We start from the raw sequence: 21,578 nt of genomic DNA on the forward strand, positions 1-21,578 counted from the left end.
TTACGTTACTTTTTTTTTTTACCGATTCAATGCGTGCAGTCCCGCCTCCAACCGGCAGAGGCGCTGTGGCGCGCGCCTCCTTCACTTTCTCCGCTTTTAAAACAGGATGTGTGGCGCCAAAGCTTGACAACAAAGCGGCTGTTCGATGTCGTAACGGTCGGTGACGCTCTGCTTCTTTTTTTTTTTTTTTTTTAAATTAAACACCAACTGTCAACAGTCACAGCCCAACAATTGAACCCTAAATGAAACCGACGACGTGAAGACGGAGTTTGTCGCTTCGACGTCGTTTTTTTTTTTCGTTTTTCTTCTTCTCCTTCTTTTGAAGCGGAGCTGATGTCAACATGGCTGCGAAGTCCGACCAACTTCTCATCGTCGTGTCCATTCTGGAAGGTGAGCCGGGTTTAAAGGGATGAGCGGGGACAGTCGGAGCTCGAACTGCAGGTGCTTTTAGCTTCTTCCGGTGGTTTTTACTCTGTTTCTGGGGGAGGATGAAGCGGTCGCGTTAGCGGCTGGAGTCCGACCGTTGGGTTCCGGTAAACGGCCAGTTGAGGTGGGATGAACCGGCTGCTGCTTTTTCAGCCTTTTCAGTTCTAAACAAACAGCCCAGTTTTCCTGTTTCTGGCTACAGCAAAATATGTTAAAACGGCTGAATAAATCAGGGCTGCACTTCATTTATAAACGTTATAGCTGCAGGCTGGCAAAAGTAAAAAGTTTAACGTGGTTTAGGATAAACCTTTAATTTGGGAGAGAAATGCAGAGACTGTAAAAGTATTCAGTTTTTACTATGATTGTTTTTACAAACTAGTCATGAACAACAAAATGTAGCTTTTTGACAAACAAATGATGATAAAAAAGCATTTTAGCGTCAATATTAAAGCCGATTTTTACAAAATGACGAAAATATTTCACGTAGAAAAGGTGATTGCGTTAATGTTTATGCAGCAGCAGCAGCAGGGCCGGATTTAAAAAGATGGGGGGCCCTGGAGCCAGGTTTGGTGCCCTGTCTACAAAAGAAAAAATATTTTAATAATGCAAATGACAGTACATTAATATGTAACTCCATGTTGTTTTCAAAGAAATCAACTGTTAACTTAATAATTTTTCAAATATTTGAATGTTTATATTCCTAAAACATTCTAAAATATTAATTCATCTCCTCTAATTTGGGTATATAATTTTTATTAAGGTAAACTCATTGAAAATGAATAACTAAAAGCAGTTTTCCTCCATCCTAACCACACGGCCAGACAGAGAGCTAAGGAAGAGCAGCAAAAGCAAAAGAGGTGGATGAGCAGAGCTTGGCGTCATCATCCAGGACATGTTAGTGGGGATATCGGAGCTGTCAGCAGCAGTCAGAGCCTCTTCAGATTTGTTGGAGGACTGACTGCTGCAGGAAATCTACGGCGACTCTCTGGAGACGGTGGATGATGGTAGTGATGACATCATGTAGTTTCCCTCTGGGATCAGCGACGTGTTTTTAATCTAACTGAATTAAATTAAAACCTGCATTAAACCTGCATTAAAACACTGCATGTTGACGTCGTTGGTCGTTGCTGGTTCACTTTGAACTGAGTGAGAAAAGGAGCCTGGCTTGGACAAATGTCCATCGGAATGCTGGGGGTTATGAGGACATGAGCTGATAAATATATGTAACGAGCTGTTGTCATCAGGGCGCCATTTTCCGAAGAGCCCTCGTCTCAGCCTGGTGGTCCAGGCGAGCTTCGACGGCGAACATCTGGAAACGGATCCAGTGGAGCATCGAGAGCAGCCGCAGTTCAGCACCGAGCTGGCCTGGGAGCTGGACCGCAAGACGCTGCATCAGCACAGGTGTCCCTCCGTGTGGACGCCCTGTCCTTCTGCTCTGTCCCTCCATGCTGACCGTCTGTCCCTACACTCTGTCCCTTCATGCTGACCGTCTGTCCCTCCATGCTGACCGTCTGTCCCTCCATGCTGACCGTCTGTCCCTCCATATTGTCCCTCTGTCCCTCCACTCTGTCCCTCCATGCTGTCCATCCATGCTGACCCTCTGTCCTTCCATGCTGATCCTCTGTCCCTCCATGCTGATCCTCTGTCCCTCCATATTGTCCCTCTGTCCTTCCATATTGACCGTCTGTCCCTCCACTCTGTCCCTCCATGCTGTCCATCCATGCTGACCCTCTGTCCCTCCATATTGTCCCTCCATGCTGACCCTCTGTCCCTCCATATTGTCCCTCTGTCCCTCCATATTGTCCCTCTGTCCTTCCATATTGACCGTCTGTCCCTCCACTCTGTCCCTCCATGCTGTCCATCCATGCTGACCCTCTGTCCCTCCATATTGTCCCTCTGTCCTTCCATATTGACCGTCTGTCCCTCCACTCTGTCCCTCCATGCTGTCCATCCATGCTGACCCTCTGTCCCTCCATATTGTCCCTCTGTCCTTCCATATTGACCGTCTGTCCCTCCACTCTGTCCCTCCATGCTGTCCATCCATGCTGACCCTCTGTCCTTCCATATTGACCCTCTGTCCTTCCATGCTGATCCTCTGTCCCTCCATGCTGATCCTCTGTCCCTCCATGCTGACCCTCTGTCCCTCCATATTGTCCCTCTGTCCCTCCATATTGATCCTCTGTCCCTCCATGCTGACCCTCTGTCCCTCCATGTTGTCCCTCCATGCTGACCCTCTGTCCCTCCATATTGACCCTCTGTCCCTCCATGTTGTCCCTCTGTCCCTCCATGCTGATCCTCTGTCCCTCCATATTGTCCCTCCATGTTGTCCCTCTGTCCCTCCATGTTGTCCCTCTGTCCCTCCATGTTGTCCCTCTGTCCCTCCATATTGTCCCTCTGTCCCTCCATGCTGATCCTCTGTCCCTCCATATTGTCCCTCCATATTGACCCTCTGTCCCTCCATGTTGTCCCTCTGTCCCTCCATGTTGTCCCTCTGTCCCTCCATATTGTCCCTCTGTCCCTCCATGCTGACCCTCTGTCCCTCCATATTGTCCCTCCATATTGACCCTCTGTCCCTCCATGTTGTCCCTCTGTCCCTCCAGGCTGCAGCGGACGCCCATCAAGCTGCAGTGCTTCACCCTGGACTCCGTCAGCAAGAAGAAGGAGAGCGTTGGCTACATCGTCCTGGACCTGCGATCGGTCCAGGAGGCCAGGCAGGTAAAGCGGCCGCTGCAGGCCAGGTGAGCGTGTTTCGTCGCCGTGGTGACGAGGCTGCGCTGTGTTCCAGGATCCCCGCTGGCACCCGCTGCTCAGCAGTAAATACACCAAGCAGAAGGCGGCGCTGCTCGTCGGCACGCTGCTGGAGAACGACGCCAAGGCCGCAGCAGCTTCTCCTGACAAGATCCGAGCCAAGAAGGCGGCGCCTCGACAAGGTCGGCTGGTCTGGACCCGCTCTGCTCAATATGGGGGGTTTGGGACCCGGCAGAACCGGCTGGTTTACCTGCTGATGCTCTGGAACCAGAGAGCAGCTCATGATTATTGTAGTAATTCATTATCCTCACAATTAATCGGGGGGGAAATAGACGCATTCTGCAGACTTTTCATTTCACCACTTGAGCTTTTTTTTATACAATATTAGAAAAACATTAAAAGATGCACATGAATAAAAAATGTAATTAAAGAAAAGAAAAACATTTTACTGACATTTTGTGTAGAACATATTTCCAGAGGTGTTTCTGGTCCTGTCTGAATAAAAACATGAGGTTTTTATGCTGCAGGTTCTGGCCCGGCGGGCGGCGCTCTGCCCGCCAGGCTGGAGGCGGAGCTGATCCCGGACCAGGGCTACCATCAGGTCGGGCCTGCGGGTCGCTGTGGCGACATGTTCGTCCTCTCCGTTACCGTCGCCTTCGCTACCAAACTGGAACAGGTGAGGAAATCCGTCAGCTTCCTCACTGGTCACATTTCCTATGATGTCATCAGGAAAGTAAATTCTGGGGTTTTTGGTTTCGGGGCTTTTAGAAATGATCCGATCTTTGATGACAAAGGTAACGGACTCACACGTCTGGAGTTTTTCTCAAACTGTTTCTGTCTCGATGAAAGAACCTTAAAAAGTCTTAATAGGGGTTGAATTCATCGATCTAAAAATAAAACCTTAATTGTTGTTAAAATCGTAAAGAAGTCGTAAAAATGTTGATGGACTGCATGTGAAACACGAAACACACAAAACCTCCAGGTCGGTCTGCCAGCAAGCTGCAGGTGTTTTTAGTTTTCAGGCTTCGTTTTAAGATGCTTCACTACAAGAAAACATAAAAACGTTTTTCTTCATCTCTGGAACGTTTTTCAGAACTTGGAACCTAAAACTCATGTTTTATGTTCAAATTGTTGCTAACTGACAAGTTTATGTTTGGATCTTAAATTTGTGATTTAAAAAAAGTCTTAAAGTTTTGAATTGATCTTGGAGCTGGATGACGTGTCTGGTTAGGTTTTATTTTTCTTTCCATCTTTCTTCAAACTGACTCCAGGTTGTTTTCTGTCGTTGCTGCAGCTGATTCCCAGCACCAAGAAGCTGCTAGCGGAGGACTCTGGTTTCTTCTTCTACTACTCCCTGCTGGGGAACGACATCACCAGCGAGCCGTTCCACAACCTGCTGAGTCCAGACTTCGAGCCGGAGCGCGCCTCGGTGCGCATCCGCAGCAGCACGCAGGCGCTGCAGGCCTTCCTGACGCAGCAGTCCAGCCTACAGGTGAGCCGGCGCCTCTGACCGAAGCGTCATGGCGGCTGCCGGTCCTGACGTCCCGCTGCGTCCGCAGGTCCACCTGTGCTGCGGGAACCGCTCTCTGGGCAGCAGCGACGTTTCGCTGTCCGCCCTCGCTGCCGCCGCCACCGCCGACGACCTGGAGGCCAAGGGCGCCACGGTGGAGGGGGCGTTCGTCCTGCAGCCGCCGCCGCGCAGCAAGCTGCCGGCTCTCCCTGCAGAGCTGCAGCCGACGGTGGGCGTGGCCGTCACCCTGAGGAGGGAGGAGCCAGCGCCGCAGGTAGGGAAACGCCACAACGCTGCAGGAAACCGCAGATACAGCAACGTTTCATTTCCCTTTGGATCAATAAAGGATCTTTGAGTTTGAATTGCTGTGATTAGGCATGTCGTGTTCTGGTACCGGCCCGTTCTGGCACCGGATCAACATATTCATGTTGTTGCCATCTGGCTTTATTTAATACAATATGAATTTATTTAGTAAGGGACAGAGCTTATTAATAAACATTAAAACAACCATTTAATTCACACACAAAACTACAAGAAATGATTTATAGTGCAGCAAAATAGCAGCTATAAAAGCATAAAAATAAAACATTAATTCAAAGTTTTTATTTAGATGTTTAAACATCAGTTTACTGTATATAGTTTTACTTAATATTTAAAAATCCTCCTGGATATTTTACCCTTTTTGTTGCTTTTACAAATCAGACATTAGCAGCAAAATTACAATTATCAGAAAAAAAATTACAAAAAAACCTTTAATCTCAACGTGAAAACTGATTTCTACAAAATAATAGTTTAATAAAAATGTTTAACATAAAGCTGCAAGTGTTTAGCAGGAAAGTGAGGGATCCACTCTGACTCCCTGCTGGGACTGGAGGGGCGTGAAAACTTTTACAGTAACTTATTGTAAGTTTAAATAATTTTGTCATTTTTTAGAAACCAGTTTTCACTTTTTTTTCTAAATTATTTGTCAAAAATGTACTTTTTTCATGTTTTATTCATGAAACAGTAAAAATGGTAAAGCATCCAAGGGGGTGGATACTTTCTATGGAGCTCCTCAGAGTTGTATTTATCTGTGACTGTCAGATTTTTTAATTTAATCCTGGAATAATTTCTGGTTTATTATATTCCTGTCTTCTCCTTGGCGGCCACTAGAGGGCAGCAGAGTCAATGTTAAGCTGAATTTGGCAGAGAAGCAGTTTTAAATCTTTAACTCTGTTATTTGTTGTTTGAGCTTCATAAAGTTGCTGAAAGTATTGATGATGAAATAGGTGAGAGTTCAAAGGTTAAGTTTTGTTTTTTATCATTATCTGGGTATTTTAAATATTTAGTGTTTTTCAGGTTTTGAGGGTAAAGGATCCCAGCAGAGCTCCGCCTCTCCCTCCTGCTGTCGCTCCGACCCAGAAACCTGCCGCTTCCCCTCCTCTTCCTCCTCCTTCGTTCCGTACGGAGAGCGAGGCGGAGAGTCTGCTGGAGGAGCAGGAGCTCGACAGGAAGCTGGCGGCAGGTGATGAAGGTGATGCTCCTCTTCGTCACCCTGAAGGCGCAGCGTCCTCTGTCAGCGTCTCCGCCCCCAAAGTGTCCATCCCGTCCTCCGCCCATCACTACTGCTTCTCTCTGGACCTGCGCAGCCTGGCCAAGCTCGCCACGCCGCACCCCATCGCCGCCATGCTCAGGTGGGCTCCCAGTCTGACCAGCACCGCCGCCGGTCCTGCTCCCAGTCTGACCAGTACCGCCGCCGGTCCTGCTCAGGTGGGCTCCCAGTCTGACCAGCACCGCCGCCGGTCCTGCTCCCAGTCTGACCAGTACCGCCGCCGGTCCTGCTCCCAGTCTGACCAGCACCGCCGCCGGTCCTGCTCCCAGTCTGACCAGCACCGCCGCCGGTCCTGCTCCCAGTCTGACCAGTACCGCCGCCGGTCCTGCTCCCAGTCTGACCAGTCTGGGTCGCTCTGCAGGTATTCGTACCAGTTCTTCGGCAGCTCGGCTCCCATCATGACCAGTCCGCCGGTGGAGCTGCAGAGGAACATGGAGGCGTCGCTGCCGCAGTCCTACTGCGCCTTCGACTTCGCCGCGCTGCCGCAGCAGCTGCAGGACACCTTCCACAGGTAGGATGCCTGTCCACAGGTAGGACGCCTGTCCTCAGGTAGGACGGCTGTCCTCAGGTTACACGCCTGTCCTCAGGTTACACGCCTGTCCTCAGGTAACACGCCTGTCCTCAGGTTACACGCCTGTCCTCAGGTAGGACGCCTGTCCTCAGGTAGGACGGCTGTCCTCAGGTTACACGCCTGTCCTCAGGTAGGACGCCTGTCCTCAGGTTACACGCCTGTCCTCAGGTTACACGCCTGTCCTCAGGTAACACGCCTGTCCTCAGGTTACACGCCTGTCCTCAGGTAGGACGCCTGTCCTCAGGTTACACGCCTGTCCTCAGGTAGGACGCCTGTCCTCAGGTAGGACGGCTGTCCTCAGGTTACACGCCTGTCCTCAGGTTACACGCCTGTCCTCAGGTAACACGCCTGTCCTCAGGTTACACGCCTGTCCTCAGGTAGGACGCCTGTCCTCAGGTAGGACGGCTGTCCTCAGGTTACACGCCTGTCCTCAGGTAGGACGCCTGTCCTCAGGTTACACGCCTGTCCTCAGGTTACACGCCTGTCCTCAGGTAACACGCCTGTCCTCAGGTTACACGCCTGTCCTCAGGTAGGACGCCTGTCCTCAGGTTACACGCCTGTTCTCAGGTAGGACGGCTGTCCTCAGGTTACACGCCTGTCCTCAGGTAGGACGCCTGTCCTCAGGTTACACGCCTGTCCTCAGGTAGGACGCCTGTCCTCAGGTTACACGCCTGTCCTCAGGTAGGACGCCTGTCCTCAGGTTACACGCCTGTCCTCAGGTAACACGCCTGTCCTCAGGTTACACGCCTGTCCTCAGGTAGGACGCCTGTCCTCAGGTTACACGCCTGTTCTCAGGTGGGACGGCTGTCCTCAGGTTACACGCCTGTTCTCAGGTAGGACGGCTGTCCTCAGGTTACACGCCTGTCCTCAGGTAACACGCCTGTCCTCAGGTAACACGCCTGTCCTCAGGTTACACGCCTGTCCTCAGGTAGGACGCCTGTCCTCAGGTTACACGCCTGTCCTCAGGTAACACGCCTGTCCTCAGGTTACACGCCTGTCCTCAGGTAGGACGCCTGTCCTCAGGTTACACGCCTGTTCTCAGGTAGGACGGCTGTCCTCAGGTTACACGCCTGTCCTCAGGTAGGACGCCTGTCCTCAGGTTACACGCCTGTTCTCAGGTAGGACGGCTGTCCTCAGGTTACACGCCTGTCCTCAGGTAGGACGCCTGTCCTCAGGTTACACGCCTGTCCTCAGGTAGGACGCCTGTCCTCAGGTTACACGCCTGTCCTCAGGTAGGACGCCTGTCCTCAGGTTACACGCCTGTCCTCAGGTAACACGCCTGTCCTCAGGTTACACGCCTGTCCTCAGGTAGGACGCCTGTCCTCAGGTTACACGCCTGTTCTCAGGTAGGACGGCTGTCCTCAGGTTACACGCCTGTTCTCAGGTAGGACGGCTGTCCTCAGGTTACACGCCTGTCCTCAGGTAACACGCCTGTCCTCAGGTTACACGCCTGTCCTCAGGTAGGACGCCTGTCCTCAGGATACACGCCTGTCCTCAGGTAACACGCCTGTCCTCAGGTTACACGCCTGTCCTCAGGTAGGACGCCTGTCCTCAGGTTACACGCCTGTTCTCAGGTAGGACGGCTGTCCTCAGGTTACACGCCTGTCCTCAGGTAGGACGCCTGTCCTCAGGTTACACGCCTGTCCTCAGGTAACACGCCTGTCCTCAGGTTACACGCCTGTTCTCAGGTAGGACGCCTGTCCTCAGGTTACACGCCTGTTCTCAGGTAGGACGGCTGTCCTCAGGTTACACGCCTGTCCTCAGGTAGGACGCCTGTCCTCAGGTTACACGCCTGTCCTCAGGTTACACGCCTGTCCTCAGGTAACACGCCTGTCCTCAGGTTACACGCCTGTTCTCAGGTAGGACGGCTGTCCTCAGGTTACACGCCTGTCCTCAGGTAGGACGCCTGTCCTCAGGTTACACGCCTGTCCTCAGGTAACACGCCTGTCCTCAGGTTACACGCCTGTCCTCAGGTAGGACGCCTGTCCTCAGGTTACACGCCTGTTCTCAGGTAGGACGGCTGTCCTCAGGTTACACGCCTGTTCTCAGGTAGGACGCCTGTCCTCAGGTTACACGCCTGTCCTCAGGTTACACGCCTGTCCTCAGGTAGGACGCCTGTCCTCAGGTTACACGCCTGTTCTCAGGTAGGACGGCTGTCCTCAGGTTACACGCCTGTCCTCAGGTAGGACGCCTGTCCTCAGGTTACACGCCTGTCCTCAGGTAGGACGCCTGTCCTCAGGTTACACGCCTGTCCTCAGGTAGGACGCCTGTCCTCAGGTTACACGCCTGTCCTCAGGTAACACGCCTGTCCTCAGGTTACACGCCTGTCCTCAGGTAGGACGCCTGTCCTCAGGTTACACGCCTGTTCTCAGGTAGGACGGCTGTCCTCAGGTTACACGCCTGTTCTCAGGTAGGACGGCTGTCCTCAGGTTACACGCCTGTCCTCAGGTAACACGCCTGTCCTCAGGTTACACGCCTGTCCTCAGGTAGGACGCCTGTCCTCAGGTTACACGCCTGTCCTCAGGTAACACGCCTGTCCTCAGGTTACACGCCTGTCCTCAGGTAGGACGCCTGTCCTCAGGTTACACGCCTGTTCTCAGGTAGGACGGCTGTCCTCAGGTTACACGCCTGTCCTCAGGTAGGACGCCTGTCCTCAGGTTACACGCCTGTCCTCAGGTAACACGCCTGTCCTCAGGTTACACGCCTGTTCTCAGGTAGGACGCCTGTCCTCAGGTTACACGCCTGTTCTCAGGTAGGACGGCTGTCCTCAGGTTACACGCCTGTCCTCAGGTAGGACGCCTGTCCTCAGGTTACACGCCTGTCCTCAGGTTACACGCCTGTCCTCAGGTAACACGCCTGTCCTCAGGTTACACGCCTGTTCTCAGGTAGGACGGCTGTCCTCAGGTTACACGCCTGTCCTCAGGTAGGACGCCTGTCCTCAGGTTACACGCCTGTCCTCAGGTAACACGCCTGTTCTCAGGTAGGACGGCTGTCCTCAGGTTACACGCCTGTCCTCAGGTAGGACGCCTGTCCTCAGGTTACACGCCTGTCCTCAGGTAACACGCCTGTCCTCAGGTAACACGCCTGTCCTCAGGTAACACGCCTGTCCTCAGGTTACACGCCTGTCCTCAGGTAGGACGCCTGTCCTCAGGTAGGACGCCTGTCCTTATCCAGGTTCTTCTCTGAGACAGGCGGCAGGTTAAAATGTCTTGTATTAATTAAAACAGTAATTTGGCCTTAAATTCGTCGGTCACGATTCTTAAAGAGCTTAATCGCATCGACACGTTGCATCGTGACGTCATGCAGGTAAGATCCCGCCCCCGTCTCCCTTCTGGAGGGCAGAAAGCTGCTGGCTAGTGATGTCTAGCCCTGTTTTTAGCTGCCGAGTCTGACATGTACGCCTGACATAAAAAGAAAAGAACTATGCAGTGCTAATTGTCAACAAAAAAAACTAGATAACGAGGTAAGGAAAAAGTTTTAATGCAAAATAAATAGCGAAGGAGAGGAAAGTAGGTCAGTTATGCCAGCTTGACTATGAGAACCTTAACATGTACATTTGCTGCAGAATTGGGTGGGTTTGCATGTAAAATTACCTGGCGTTGCTAGCTGCGCCCAGCCAGGTGTTGCCATGGTAACGTGGAGGCATACCTGGCGCTGCTAGCTACGCCCAGCCAGGTGTTGCCATGGTAACGTGGAGGCTTACCTGGCGCTGCTAGCTGCGCCCAGCCAGGTGTTGCCATGGTAACGTGGAGGCTTACCTGGCGCTGCTAGCCAGGTGTTTGGCTGCGTGTTGCCATGGTAACGTTGCTGTTCCAGGGTTCCTCTGGTCGTGGAGCTGTGGGACCGCGGCTCCTCCAGCAGAGACCAGCTGCTGGGCTCGGCCTCCATCCAGCTGCACCAGGTGCTGAGCTCGGAGAAGACCCGGCTGGGCCCGGCGGGCGACCCGGGCTGGAGGCAGACCCACCAGGACCGGATCCCCGTGGTCCACCCCCAGCGGTAGGGACGCCTCCGACAGACAGACGGGCAGGCGGGTCGCCTGGCGGCTACTAACGGCGGTGTGTCGGTCCTCCAGGCCCGCGGAGCGCGTGGCGGAGCTGAGCTACGTGGCGACGCTGCAGGATCTGGGCTTCATTAAAGCTAAAGAGGTTCTGGTGTCGGACTCGATCCAGGTGGGTCCAGATGGTTCTGAACCTGGCCCAGTGGGTCAGACTTCAGCTGACCATTATTTTAGTGATCGTTATTCTGACGATTAATTGGATTAAAAAAATCAGTTTTTTCATTCAAGCTTTTTCTTAAACATTAGAAATAAATTAAAGCTGCAGTACGTAGCTTTTTTTAATTTTTTTTTATTCATTAAAATGCATAAGAAATAAACATTTTATTACCTAAAATGCGATGACATCATTCATTTAGTCAAACTGCCACCAGAGGATTTTGGGTGTAAAACTTAGACAAAATGTAATTTATCATAATTTTATTGTACAGTTTTGGCTGAATTATTGCTCAGAATATATATGGATGGATGGATGGAATCATCAGTTAATGATTAATCGATTGCTAAATTTTGACTTTTGTCTAAATGATCAATTAATTACGATTCATTTTTTCATCCCTGATCAGCTGAAGACTATAAATACAAACATCTTCAGTCGATGAGGATCAAATTTCCACTGAACAGTTTATTAAACATGAGATGAATGTAAAATTAAAAGCTTTTTGCTGGTTTTTATTTTATTATAGTTGATTTCATTACAGCGTTTCCGTTCCTCTGAGTCTGTACGTGTTCCTGTATTTTTCCTCATCATGTCTCTAGGACGAATGTCCCGCCGTCCCGAAGTCGTCTTCTCGCCCAGCGGCGCCCAAGCCGTCCCTGCCGCCGCCCGCCCCCCAGGTGCCCGGGGCCCCGCCGGCCCCCCAGGCCACCAGGGACACCCTGGAGTACCGCGCGGCCCTGGAGCTGGAGATGTGGAAGGAGGAGCAGGAGGACCTGTTCGACGATCAGGTAGAAACAGAAGAGTTAGCTCTGTTAGCCGCCGGCTAGCTGTCCGTCCAATCAGGCGAGTTTTCAGAAGTTTTCAAATGTTGCAAAAAAGAAAAATGCAAATTTGCGTAATTTCATCAGAAATGATGCTAAGATTAACAGGAAGTCGCTAACTAGCATGCAACAAATGTTTCAGAATAAAACGGAGTCTCCTCTCAGCTGGAGGCCTGGTGCCTCTGGTAAGGCGCAGATCCACCAGCGGGTGGGAGCGATCGCGACATCAGCACTGAACAGGAAATGTTTCCATTTCCTGTTTTAAATCATTTTCCAAAAACCACCTCAACCCAGCAGCAAACGTTTTTGGCGAAGTTGAAAATGAATTCGGTTTAATTAAAGCTGCAGCAAGTAACTTAAAATATATTTTTATATATATGTTGGAACTGTCACCATGTTGTGAGATGATCTGTAAAAACTGGACTAACTAGAAACAACCAATCAGAGCCAGGAGGCGGGTCTTAGTGTTGCCAATCACCCTGCTCACCCCAAACCTCCAAGGCAAATGTTCAAATCAATGTTTCTCATTTGCACAGTTAGCAGCGTGTACATGATGGTGATTGACAGCGCTAAGCTCCTCCTCCTGGCTCTCATTGGTTGTTTTTGGTTCATTTCTTCAGACAGCACATCCATCTTTTCAGATTATAAACATTAACAACATGGTGACGGTTTTAACAAATGTGTAAAAAACATATTTTTAATAAAAGTTACAAACTGCAGATTTAATTTAAATTAACTTTAAATTCCCGACCCGAATAAAAATGTCTTAAAATATGTCGACAAAAGAATAAAGTTTATCTTTTTCCTGTAAAAACTGTCGGAACTTTCCACATTTTCTAAGTTTTTCTGTTTTTAGTTGTTTTTTTACATAAAGACAGAATTTCAGTGAGGATGGAGCAGAAGAAGCTCAGTAAACAGGAATGTCTGGTTCTGACCCGGTGAGGAGTTCTGGTTCTGGCTTAAAGATGGCGGCGGTTCTGTCTGCAGCTGAAGCAGAAGGAGCTGCGGCACATGCAGGCGCTGGCGGACGAGTGGAGGAAGAGAGACGGAGAGAGGGAGGCGCTGGTCAAGAAGAAGGTGAAGAGTTCATCTGATCCGGTCCTGGACCGGTTCTGGTGGTTCTGATCCGGTTCTGGTGGTTCTGCAGGAGCTGGAGTTCAACCAGCTGGAGGAGAAGCTGCAGAAGACGCTGTGTGACCTGGAGAAGAGGGAGAAGCAGCTGGCTGAGGCGGAGCTGCAGGTCGGGCTGATCAACTCTGATCAATACACACTGAAAGTTATCGATCATTTTTAGATCATCTTCAGGGTTTACCGAAACGTTCTGACACCGTTTCTTTAATTCTTCCACAACTACCTTACTTGTTTAAGGGAAGCGTCGTGTTTCTGGTCTGAACCGTTTTTAAATCCTGATTGTTCTTCAGTTTCTCCTGAGCCGCTTCAGTCGCTGCAGCTCCACCTAGTGGACAGAAGGAGCCTAAACAGGCCACAGAAACGGCTTTTCTTTTTGCATTTGACCAAAACGTTTCAGCCATGATTAGAAATAAATATTAATATTATACAAACATGTGAAAAATCTGGAAATGATAGTAAAACAAACCAATAATTTCAGATTTTTATAATGTTTTATAAGCAGCGTCTCTGTCCTGGTGCAGATAAACGTGAATATTATTAAAAAGTTCAGTTTGTATTGATGTTTTTCAGCCTTTATTTCTGTTTATTTTCTGCTTCCAGCCAATAAAAACACTTTGAAGATCAGATATTTAAAAAATGGGTCTGATAAACTGATTAAAACCTGTTTAGAGGTTCTGAGCCTCATCAGAACCAGATTCTGATTCATCCAGTCAGAACCTAAAACACTCTTTAGTCATTTCTTTGTTTTTTGAATCTGGTCTGGTTCTGTCTCTCTGCAGACTCAGCGTCTGCAGCGGGAGCTGAGAGCCGAACACGACCTGACCCAGAAGGAGCTGCAGGAGGCCAGCAGGCGGCTGCAGCGGGAGGGCGACCACCTGGTGGCGCTGGAGAGGGAGAAGGTCCGGCTGATGGAGGAGGAGCGCGGCCGGCTGCTGCAGCAGGTAGGGAGGAGCCGGTTCTGCCGGGTCCATAACGGCCTGGGTAAACTCGGTGACGTTCTGGTTCTGGGTCCAGATGGCGGACGCAGAGGCCCGATACCAGCAGCTGCAGAAGGAGTTCCAGCTCTACCGGGAGCAGCAGAACCAGCGGCCCGAGTTCAGGCTGCAGGCAGAAGTCAACCTGCTGGCGCTGGAGAAGGTGAGCCGACCCGACCCGACCCGCTGGCCTCCGGGTTCATACCAGCAGCGGTTCTGTTGGGGTTCTGCTCTGATGGTTTGTTTCTGTGAAGGTGGAACTGGAGCGGAAGCTGGAGTCGACCACCAAGTCCAAACTGCACTACAAGCAGCAGTGGGGCCGCGCGCTGAGGGAGCTGGCCCGGTTCAAACAGGTACCGCCTCCACCGGGTCGGAGCTGGCCCGGTTCAAACAGGTACCGACCGACCGGCGCCGGGTCGGAGCTGGCCCGGTTCAAACAGGTACCGACCGACCTGCGCCGGGTCCCAGGTTCTGCCTGCTTCTGCTCAAAGTTGACCTGAATTCAGACAAGATGGCCGCCCTCCACGTGATGACATCACAGAACGATGTCATCACGCACAGGGCGGCCATCTTGTTTGACAAGCAGCTCTATGATAAAATATCAGAATTTATTTATTATTTTTACTAGAATATATATATATATATAATATAATATATATAATATATATAATATATATATATATTATATATATATATATATATATATTATATATATATATTATATATATATATTTAATATCATAGGAATGTAGCAAAATTTAAATGAAACCGTTTAATTGTTGCAGCAATAAAGTGATAATATTAGTAAGATGAGGAAATATTTGATCAGCATCGATTCTGAGCAGCAGCAGCAGAACTTTGTTCAGTCGGGTCGGGTCGGGGTGAATCCTGATCCGGACGCTTCCAGGATCCTGACCGGCTTTTCTCTCAGTTAAACGACGTTTTTCTTGTATTTTTAAGACGTTTTCCTGGTGAATTTGCGTTTTTATTCTCGGTGTTAAACAATCTGGTCTCATCTTCATAAAATTCTCTTCTCATGCGACGGATCTTTACGATAAAAATCATTTTGGAAAAGAAAAACAGTTCTTAAATTTTCTGTTTTAGTCCAGCTCTGCTCTGAACTCGTCAGATGAACTAATAGCCCAGATCATCTTCCTCCTCCTCCTCCTCTTCATCATCTCTCCCTCCGTTTTCTCACGTCCTTCATCTCCGCCCCCCTTCGTTCTCGTGGAGGTTGCAGAGAAAACACGGGGTGATTTATGCGTCTTTAAGGGTTCCGTCGCCTCCCGCAGGTCAATCTGCGGCAGCGTCTCTCTGTGTTTACACGGCCGGTTCTGTTTGGGTTTTCTCCTCCTCCATTTGTTCTCGCCTCCCGTTTCGCTCGCCGGATCATAAAAATTCCTGAGGAATGAGGTTCTTTCCGCGCCGCGAGCCGAAGCCCAAACAGCGGCGAGGCGTTGGGTCCAAATATTGGGACACGGACCTGGAAAATATTGGGACAGGCGGATGAAAGATGTGAGGCTGGCGGCTAAATGTGGCGTTTTTTAAGGTCCAGCAGGTCGGTTAGCTTTAAAAGCTGCTGGCTAAATGTGGCGTTTTTAAGGCCCAGCAGGTCGGTTAGCTTTAAAAGCTGCTGGCTAAATGTGGCGTTTTTAAGGCCGAGCAGGTCGGGTCGCTATCAGAGCTGCTGGCTAAATGTGGCGTTTTTAAGGCCCAGCAGGTCGGTTAGCTTTAAAAGCTGCTGGCTAAATGTGGCGTTTTTAAGGCCGAGCAGGTCGGGTCGCTATCAGAGCTGCTGGCTAAATGTGGCGTTTTTAAGGCCGAGCAGGTCGGTTAGCTTTAATAGCTGCTGGCTAAATGTGGCGTTTTTAAGGCCCAGCAGGTCGGGTCGCTATCAGACCTGCTGGCTAAATGTGGCGTTTTTAAGGCCCAGCAGGTCGGTTAGCTTTAATAGCTGCTGGCTAAATGTGGCGTTTTTAAGGCCCAGCAGGTCGGGTCGCTATCAGACCTGCTGGCTAAATGTGGCGTTTTTAAGGCCGAGCAGGTCGGTTAGCTTTAATAGCTGCTGGCTAAATGTGGCGTATTTAAGGCCGAGCAGGTCGGTTAGCTTTAAAAGCTGCTGGCTAAATGTGGCGTTTTTAAGGCCCAGCAGGTCGGTTAGCTTTAATAGCTGCTGGCTAAATGTGGCGTTTTTAAGGCCCAGCAGGTCGGTTAGCTTTAAAAGCTGCTGGCTAAATGTGGCGTTTTTAAGGCCCAGCAGGTCGGTTAGCTTTAAAAGCTGCTGGCTAAATGTGGCGTTTTTAAGGCCCAGCAGGTCGGTTAGCTTTAAAAGCTGCTGGCTAAATGTGGCGTTTTTAAGGCCCAGCAGGTCGGTTAGCTTTAAAAGCTGCTGGCTAAATGTGGCGTTTTTAAGGCCCAGCAGGTCGGTTAGCTTTAAAAGCTGCTGGCTAAATGTGGCGTTTTTAAGGCCGAGCAGGTCGGTTAGCTTTAATAGCTGCTGGCTAAATGTGGCGTTTTTAAGGCCCAGCAGGTCGGGTCGCTATCAGACCTGCTGGCTAAATGTGGCGTTTTTAAGGCCGAGCAGGTCGGTTAGCTTTAATAGCTGCTGGCTAAATGTGGCGTATTTAAGGCCGAGCAGGTCGGTTAGCTTTAAAAGCTGCTGGCTAAATGTGGCGTTTTTAAGGCCCAGCAGGTCGGGTCGCTATCAGAGCTGCTGGCTAAATGTGGCGTTTTTAAGGCCCAGCAGGTCGGTTAGCTTTAATAGCTGCTGGCTAAATGTGGCGTTTTTAAGGCCCAGCAGGTCGGGTCGCTATCAGAGCTGCTGGCTAAATGTGGCGTTTTTAAGGCCCAGCAGGTCGGTTAGCTTTAAAAGCTGCTCGCTAAATGTGGCGTTTTTAAGGCCCAGCAGGTCGGTTAGCTTTAAAAGCTGCTGGCTAAATGTGGCGTTTTTAAGGCCCAGCAGGTCGGTTAGCTTTAAAAGCTGCTGGCTAAATGTGGCGTTTTTAAGGCCCAGCAGGTCGGTTAGCTTTAATAGCTGCTGGCTAAATGTGGCGTTTTTAAGGCCCAGCAGGTCGGTTAGCTTTAAAAGCTGCTGGCTAAATGTGGCGTTTTTAAGGCCGAGCAGGTCGGGTCGCTATCAGAGCTGCTGGCTAAATGTGGCGTTTTTAAGGCCCAGCAGGTCGGGTCGCTTTAAAAGCTGCTGGCTAAATGTGGCGTTTTTAAGGCCCAGCAGGTCGGGTCGCTATCAGAGCTGCTGGCTAAATGTGGCGTTTTTAAGGCCCAGCAGGTCGGTTAGCTTTAAAAGCTGCTGGCTAAATGTGGCGTTTTTAAGGCCCAGAAGGTCGGTTAGCTTTAATAGCTGCTGGCTAAATGTGGCGTTTTTAAGGCCCAGCAGGTCGGTTAGCTTTAAAAGCTGCTGGCTAAATGTGGCGTTTTTAAGGCCGAGCAGGTCGGTTAGCTTTAAAAGCTGCTGGCTAAATGTGGCGTTTTTAAGGCCCAGCAGGTCGGTTAGCTTTAATAGCTGCTGGCTAAATGTGGCGTTTTTAAGGCCCAGCAGGTCGGTTAGCTTTAAAAGCTGCTGGCTAAATGTGGCGTTTTTAAGGCCGAGCAGGTCGGTTAGCTTTAAAAGCTGCTGGCTAAATGTGGCGTTTTTAAGGCCCAGCAGGTCGGTTAGCTTTAAAAGCTGCTGGCTAAATGTGGCGTTTTTAAGGCCGAGCAGGTCGGGTCGCTTTAAAAGCTGCTGGCTAAATGTGGCGTTTTTAAGGCCCAGCAGGTCGGTTAGCTTTAATAGCTGCTGGCTAAATGTGGCGTTTTTAAGGCCCAGCAGGTCGGGTCGCTATCAGAGCTGCTGGCTAAATGTGGCGTTTTTAAGGCCGAGCAGGTCTGCTCTGACAGCCTGTTAGCGCAGCTCTGATTTACGGGTCGTCCCGACCCCGGATCAGCGGTTCTGGTAAATCTGGCCGGGCGGCGGAGAGAAAAACGACTGGGTGACGTTTTTATGAAGTTTTCTGTCGGCTCTCACGGCGACGCGGTCGGTCTCTGGATCGGATCCTCAGGGAGACTTTATGAAAACGTACAAGCAGACAAATTTATCACCGCGCCGCTCGCTGCGCTCAAACACAGAGCTGGCAGCTGAGGTCAGAGGTCTGTTTGCTAATGGTTTTAGTGGAGATGTGAAAAGTTCAGATGCTAGCAGAGATGCGATGCTAACGCTAACGTGTTTGTGCGCAGAGGGAGCAGGAGAACGCCATGGCGCGGCTGAAGAAGCAGCAGGCGGAGCTGGAGGCCATGAGGCTCCGTTACCTAGCAACAGAGGAGAAGGACGCGGTGCGGCAGGACCGCCAGGAGCTGGACGACATCAGGAACGAGCTCAACAGGTGAGGAAGATGCTTCAGTCTGGAGGGTCAAAGGTCAGGAGGTCAGGACCGACACCTGCAGGAACACTGGAGATGAAATAAACACTGTTGGTTTAGCGCTTTAGCATTAGCAGGATTAGCGCGTTAGCAGGATTAGCGCTTTAGCATTAGCAGGATTAGCACGTTAGCAGGATTAGCGCTTTAGCATTAGCAGGATTAGCGCATTAGCGCTTTAGCATTAGCGCGTTAGCAGGATTAGCGCTTCAGCATTAGCAGGATTAGCGCATTAGCAGGATTAGCGCTTTAGCATTAGCAGGATTAGCGCTTTAGCATTAGTCAAACTAACTTATCATTTAGCGGAGCAGAAAGTAAGACGACCTGATGTGAAATGTTTTGTTTAGGACGTGTTTTGCTCTGGATGTTTGTAACTCCTGCCCTACAGGCTGAAGAAGCAGGAAGAGGAGAAGTTAGGCCCCGCCCCCGCAGAGCCAGACTCCGCCCCCAGCCTGAACCTGAACGAGAGCGCGGAGGAACACCTGAGCCGCCTGCTGGAGGAGAGAGACACGCTGCTGAGGACCGGCGTTTACACGCACGACGACCGCATCATCGCTGAGCTCAGCAGGCAGATACAGGAAGCCATGAGGGACAGGAAGCTCTGACGGCCAATCAGAGGGAGACGGCCGCCACACCGGCCAATCAGCCGGGGACGTTTCACCTGAGGCCCGTGGAGAGGAACTGGGCCTGATTCAGCTCCGTTGAGTTAACGTTGCACAGAAATAAAACTTTAACTTGTAGTTTTTACAGCGTCTGAATGGATCAGCAGCGTCTGAAGCTGATCAGCTGATCAATAATCAGCTGATCAGAACCAGAGCTGAAGGTTTGATTCTGGTCGACAAACAGCAGGTTGGGGTTTTTATGTAAACCTGAACAGTTTGGATAAAAAACCTTTTTATTTTTAAGACCCATTTTCTAAGTCTGACTGTTTTTTTTCTGTCTTCACTTTAAATTAATAATTTAAAATAGTTTCAATTATTAAACATTTATTTTCTTCCCCCGTGAAATTATTGGACCATTTTTATTATTTTTATAAAGCCTTTATGGCTAAAGAAAAAATCTGTACAGGAAACATCAAAGTGGAAATAAGTTACTTTATCTAGAACATAAAGGACAAATGAAATATTTTCAGATTTTATCTTTTATTTTATCCAACGCAGCAAAATAAACTTTTTTTTTATTTGCACTAAGAAAACAAATTATGAGAATAAAGTCACCTGGTTCAGCTGTTATTGCCACTATTTGCAGATTTTTCTCCCTTTTCTTACTATTATGACTTTATTCTCATAATTGTAATAAATTCGTAAGTTTAAATCCTGATTATTTATCGTCGCCTCGTTTCTCTAACTGCGTTTTGTGACTTTTTTCTCCACTGGCTGCAGCTCAGTGAAGATGAATTTAATAATATTTTACTTTGTTACACAGAGGAGAGAAAAAACTTTTGGTCAGACTTAGAACATGGAAAAATGTTCATTTTTGGCTTTCTGGGCTTCCGTAGAATCAGCTGACTGGGCGCAGAAACGTTAAAACGTCATCAGATCAAAATGTTTTCTGATCTGCAGCAGCTCATAAATGTTCATACGGCTGAACCGACTGATGACGCCTCCAGGAGCCGAGAAACAAACGAAGTCATCTCAGTTTTTAACTTCCTGACGTTAAACGATCATTTCTGAGACGCTGAAACCTTCAGTTCACTAAAACAAACAGTTTTTATTAACGGATCGAAACAAACGGGCCAGAAAATCATTTTTCTCCTGAAGTTCTGAACCAACCCGACGTTCAGCTGTTACACAAACATTTATATTAAATTCATAAATTATTTTATACTTCAGATCCTTTGAGATGTTGTTTGATCGTTGGGTCGATTCTAAAATGTAACATTTCTCAGATCATGTGACGTTTTTGTGATCATCCGACTCGACGTGAAGCGTTTTCACTGAAATAATCCGTTTTCTGTCGCCGGTGCCTGACAGCAGGGGGCGCTGCAGCCTCACGTGATTTAATTTATTGTTTTGTCTTTTTGTTTGGAATAAATTATTTTTGCATTAATGATGGCAGCAGGATGTTTTTCTTTACAGAGAATCTCTTAGTTTCACAGGTTTATTCCATCGAAAAGCTTAAATCGGTTTATTTTATATTTATTTCTTTAGCCTGAACTAAATTAAAACTCCAGAAAAGTTTTTGTTGCAGCTGCAGAATAACTTTAGTTTCTGTTAAACGTCCTGCGTTAAACTAAAACACAGATGTTGATCCAATAAATTCAGATACTTGAATTGATTCAGTCTTAGTCTGAATATTTTATCAATATTGTTATTGATCAAGTGTGACTTTGAAACTGATCACAAATGTTTTTGAATCTTCAAAGTTGTGTAATCTAAATCCATGCACGTAATTTTACCTTATGGATAAAAGTTGCCTCTTAATACGATTATTACTCATTTTCTTTCCTTAGGTGCTGAATGTCGCTAAAAAGCTTCAAACCCAGAATTATAAATAATTTGAATAATTCTGGTCGTCCGGACGCATCGGGTGTAGAAAACATTTGTCCGCCTGAATTACATTTTTTGCGCGGATTTTGAATTTCAATCCGATCCACGTGTAGTTCACTCTTCCACCACTAGGTTACATATAAACATCCAGTTTACATTGAAGTTCAGTTTTGTTGCTCTGATGTTTTAACTGAGCCGTTTATGGATCAGTAAACATATTTATCCTGTTCTTAAATACATATTCAACACATTAAATCTAAAAAAAATAACAGATTCCGACAGATTTTCTCCCACTTTGCTTCTCCAACGTGTTTCCAATCAGAGCTGAGAAGAAAAACTCCGTAAGTTCATGACTGGATCTGAAAGTGAGCAACAGGAAGCTCCACCTACAGCAAACCATTAAAACCATTAAAACCATTAGAACCATTAAAACCATTTAAAACCATCAAACTGCTGGTTTCCAGTTTCTTCTGGGTTTGTTCTCATTGTTGCTGCTTATAGAGCAGAACTGACACAAATAATGACTCTAGTTTTATCACATTAAACGACAAACTCCAACGTTACAAACGTTTCTTGAATAAAATTAATTTAAAAATAAATTTATTCTTAAATCTGAAAAGTGTGGCATGATGTAAACATAAATCGTTTCCATATTTTTTCACCTTAGATGTGACAAATATTCTGTTAGTGATAA

General features: G+C 48.7%; 1 protein-coding gene and 1 long non-coding RNA gene across 3 annotated transcripts; both read left to right on the forward strand.

Annotated features, from left to right (window-relative positions):
- The first annotated feature begins 113 nt into the window (after window positions 1-113).
- Window positions 114-20,444, forward strand: cep120 (centrosomal protein 120). Of its 2 annotated transcripts, XM_081610993.1 has the most exons (20): window positions 114-390; window positions 1,671-1,827; window positions 3,027-3,141; window positions 3,212-3,356; window positions 3,702-3,850; window positions 4,469-4,666; window positions 4,734-4,958; window positions 6,023-6,357; window positions 6,637-6,786; window positions 10,663-10,842; window positions 10,919-11,015; window positions 11,660-11,848; window positions 12,869-12,958; window positions 13,029-13,121; window positions 13,792-13,953; window positions 14,027-14,149; window positions 14,241-14,339; window positions 14,381-14,426; window positions 18,217-18,362; window positions 18,784-20,444. In XM_081610993.1, the coding sequence occupies exons 1-20, from the start codon at window positions 342-344 to the stop codon at window positions 18,952-18,954; spliced, it is 2,919 nt and encodes a 972-aa protein (XP_081467119.1). In that variant the 5' UTR covers window positions 114-341; the 3' UTR covers window positions 18,955-20,444. The 2 variants fall into 2 exon arrangements, with proteins under 2 accessions (XP_081467119.1, XP_081467118.1); XM_081610992.1 differs by lacking the exon at window positions 14,381-14,426 and having other exon boundaries at window positions 118-390.
- Window positions 16,371-17,324, forward strand: LOC145552929 (uncharacterized). The gene is made up of 3 exons (XR_014089064.1): window positions 16,371-16,570; window positions 16,679-16,840; window positions 17,111-17,324. It is a non-coding gene; the product is annotated as an uncharacterized LOC145552929 (long non-coding RNA).
- Window positions 20,445-21,578: the final 1,134 nt, after the last annotated feature.

Source organism: Poecilia reticulata, chromosome 9 (genome assembly GCF_904066995.2).
Source record: "Poecilia reticulata chromosome 9, P_reticulata-male-v2, whole genome shotgun sequence".
In the NCBI taxonomy this organism is placed as follows: domain Eukaryota; kingdom Metazoa; phylum Chordata; class Actinopteri; order Cyprinodontiformes; family Poeciliidae; genus Poecilia; species Poecilia reticulata.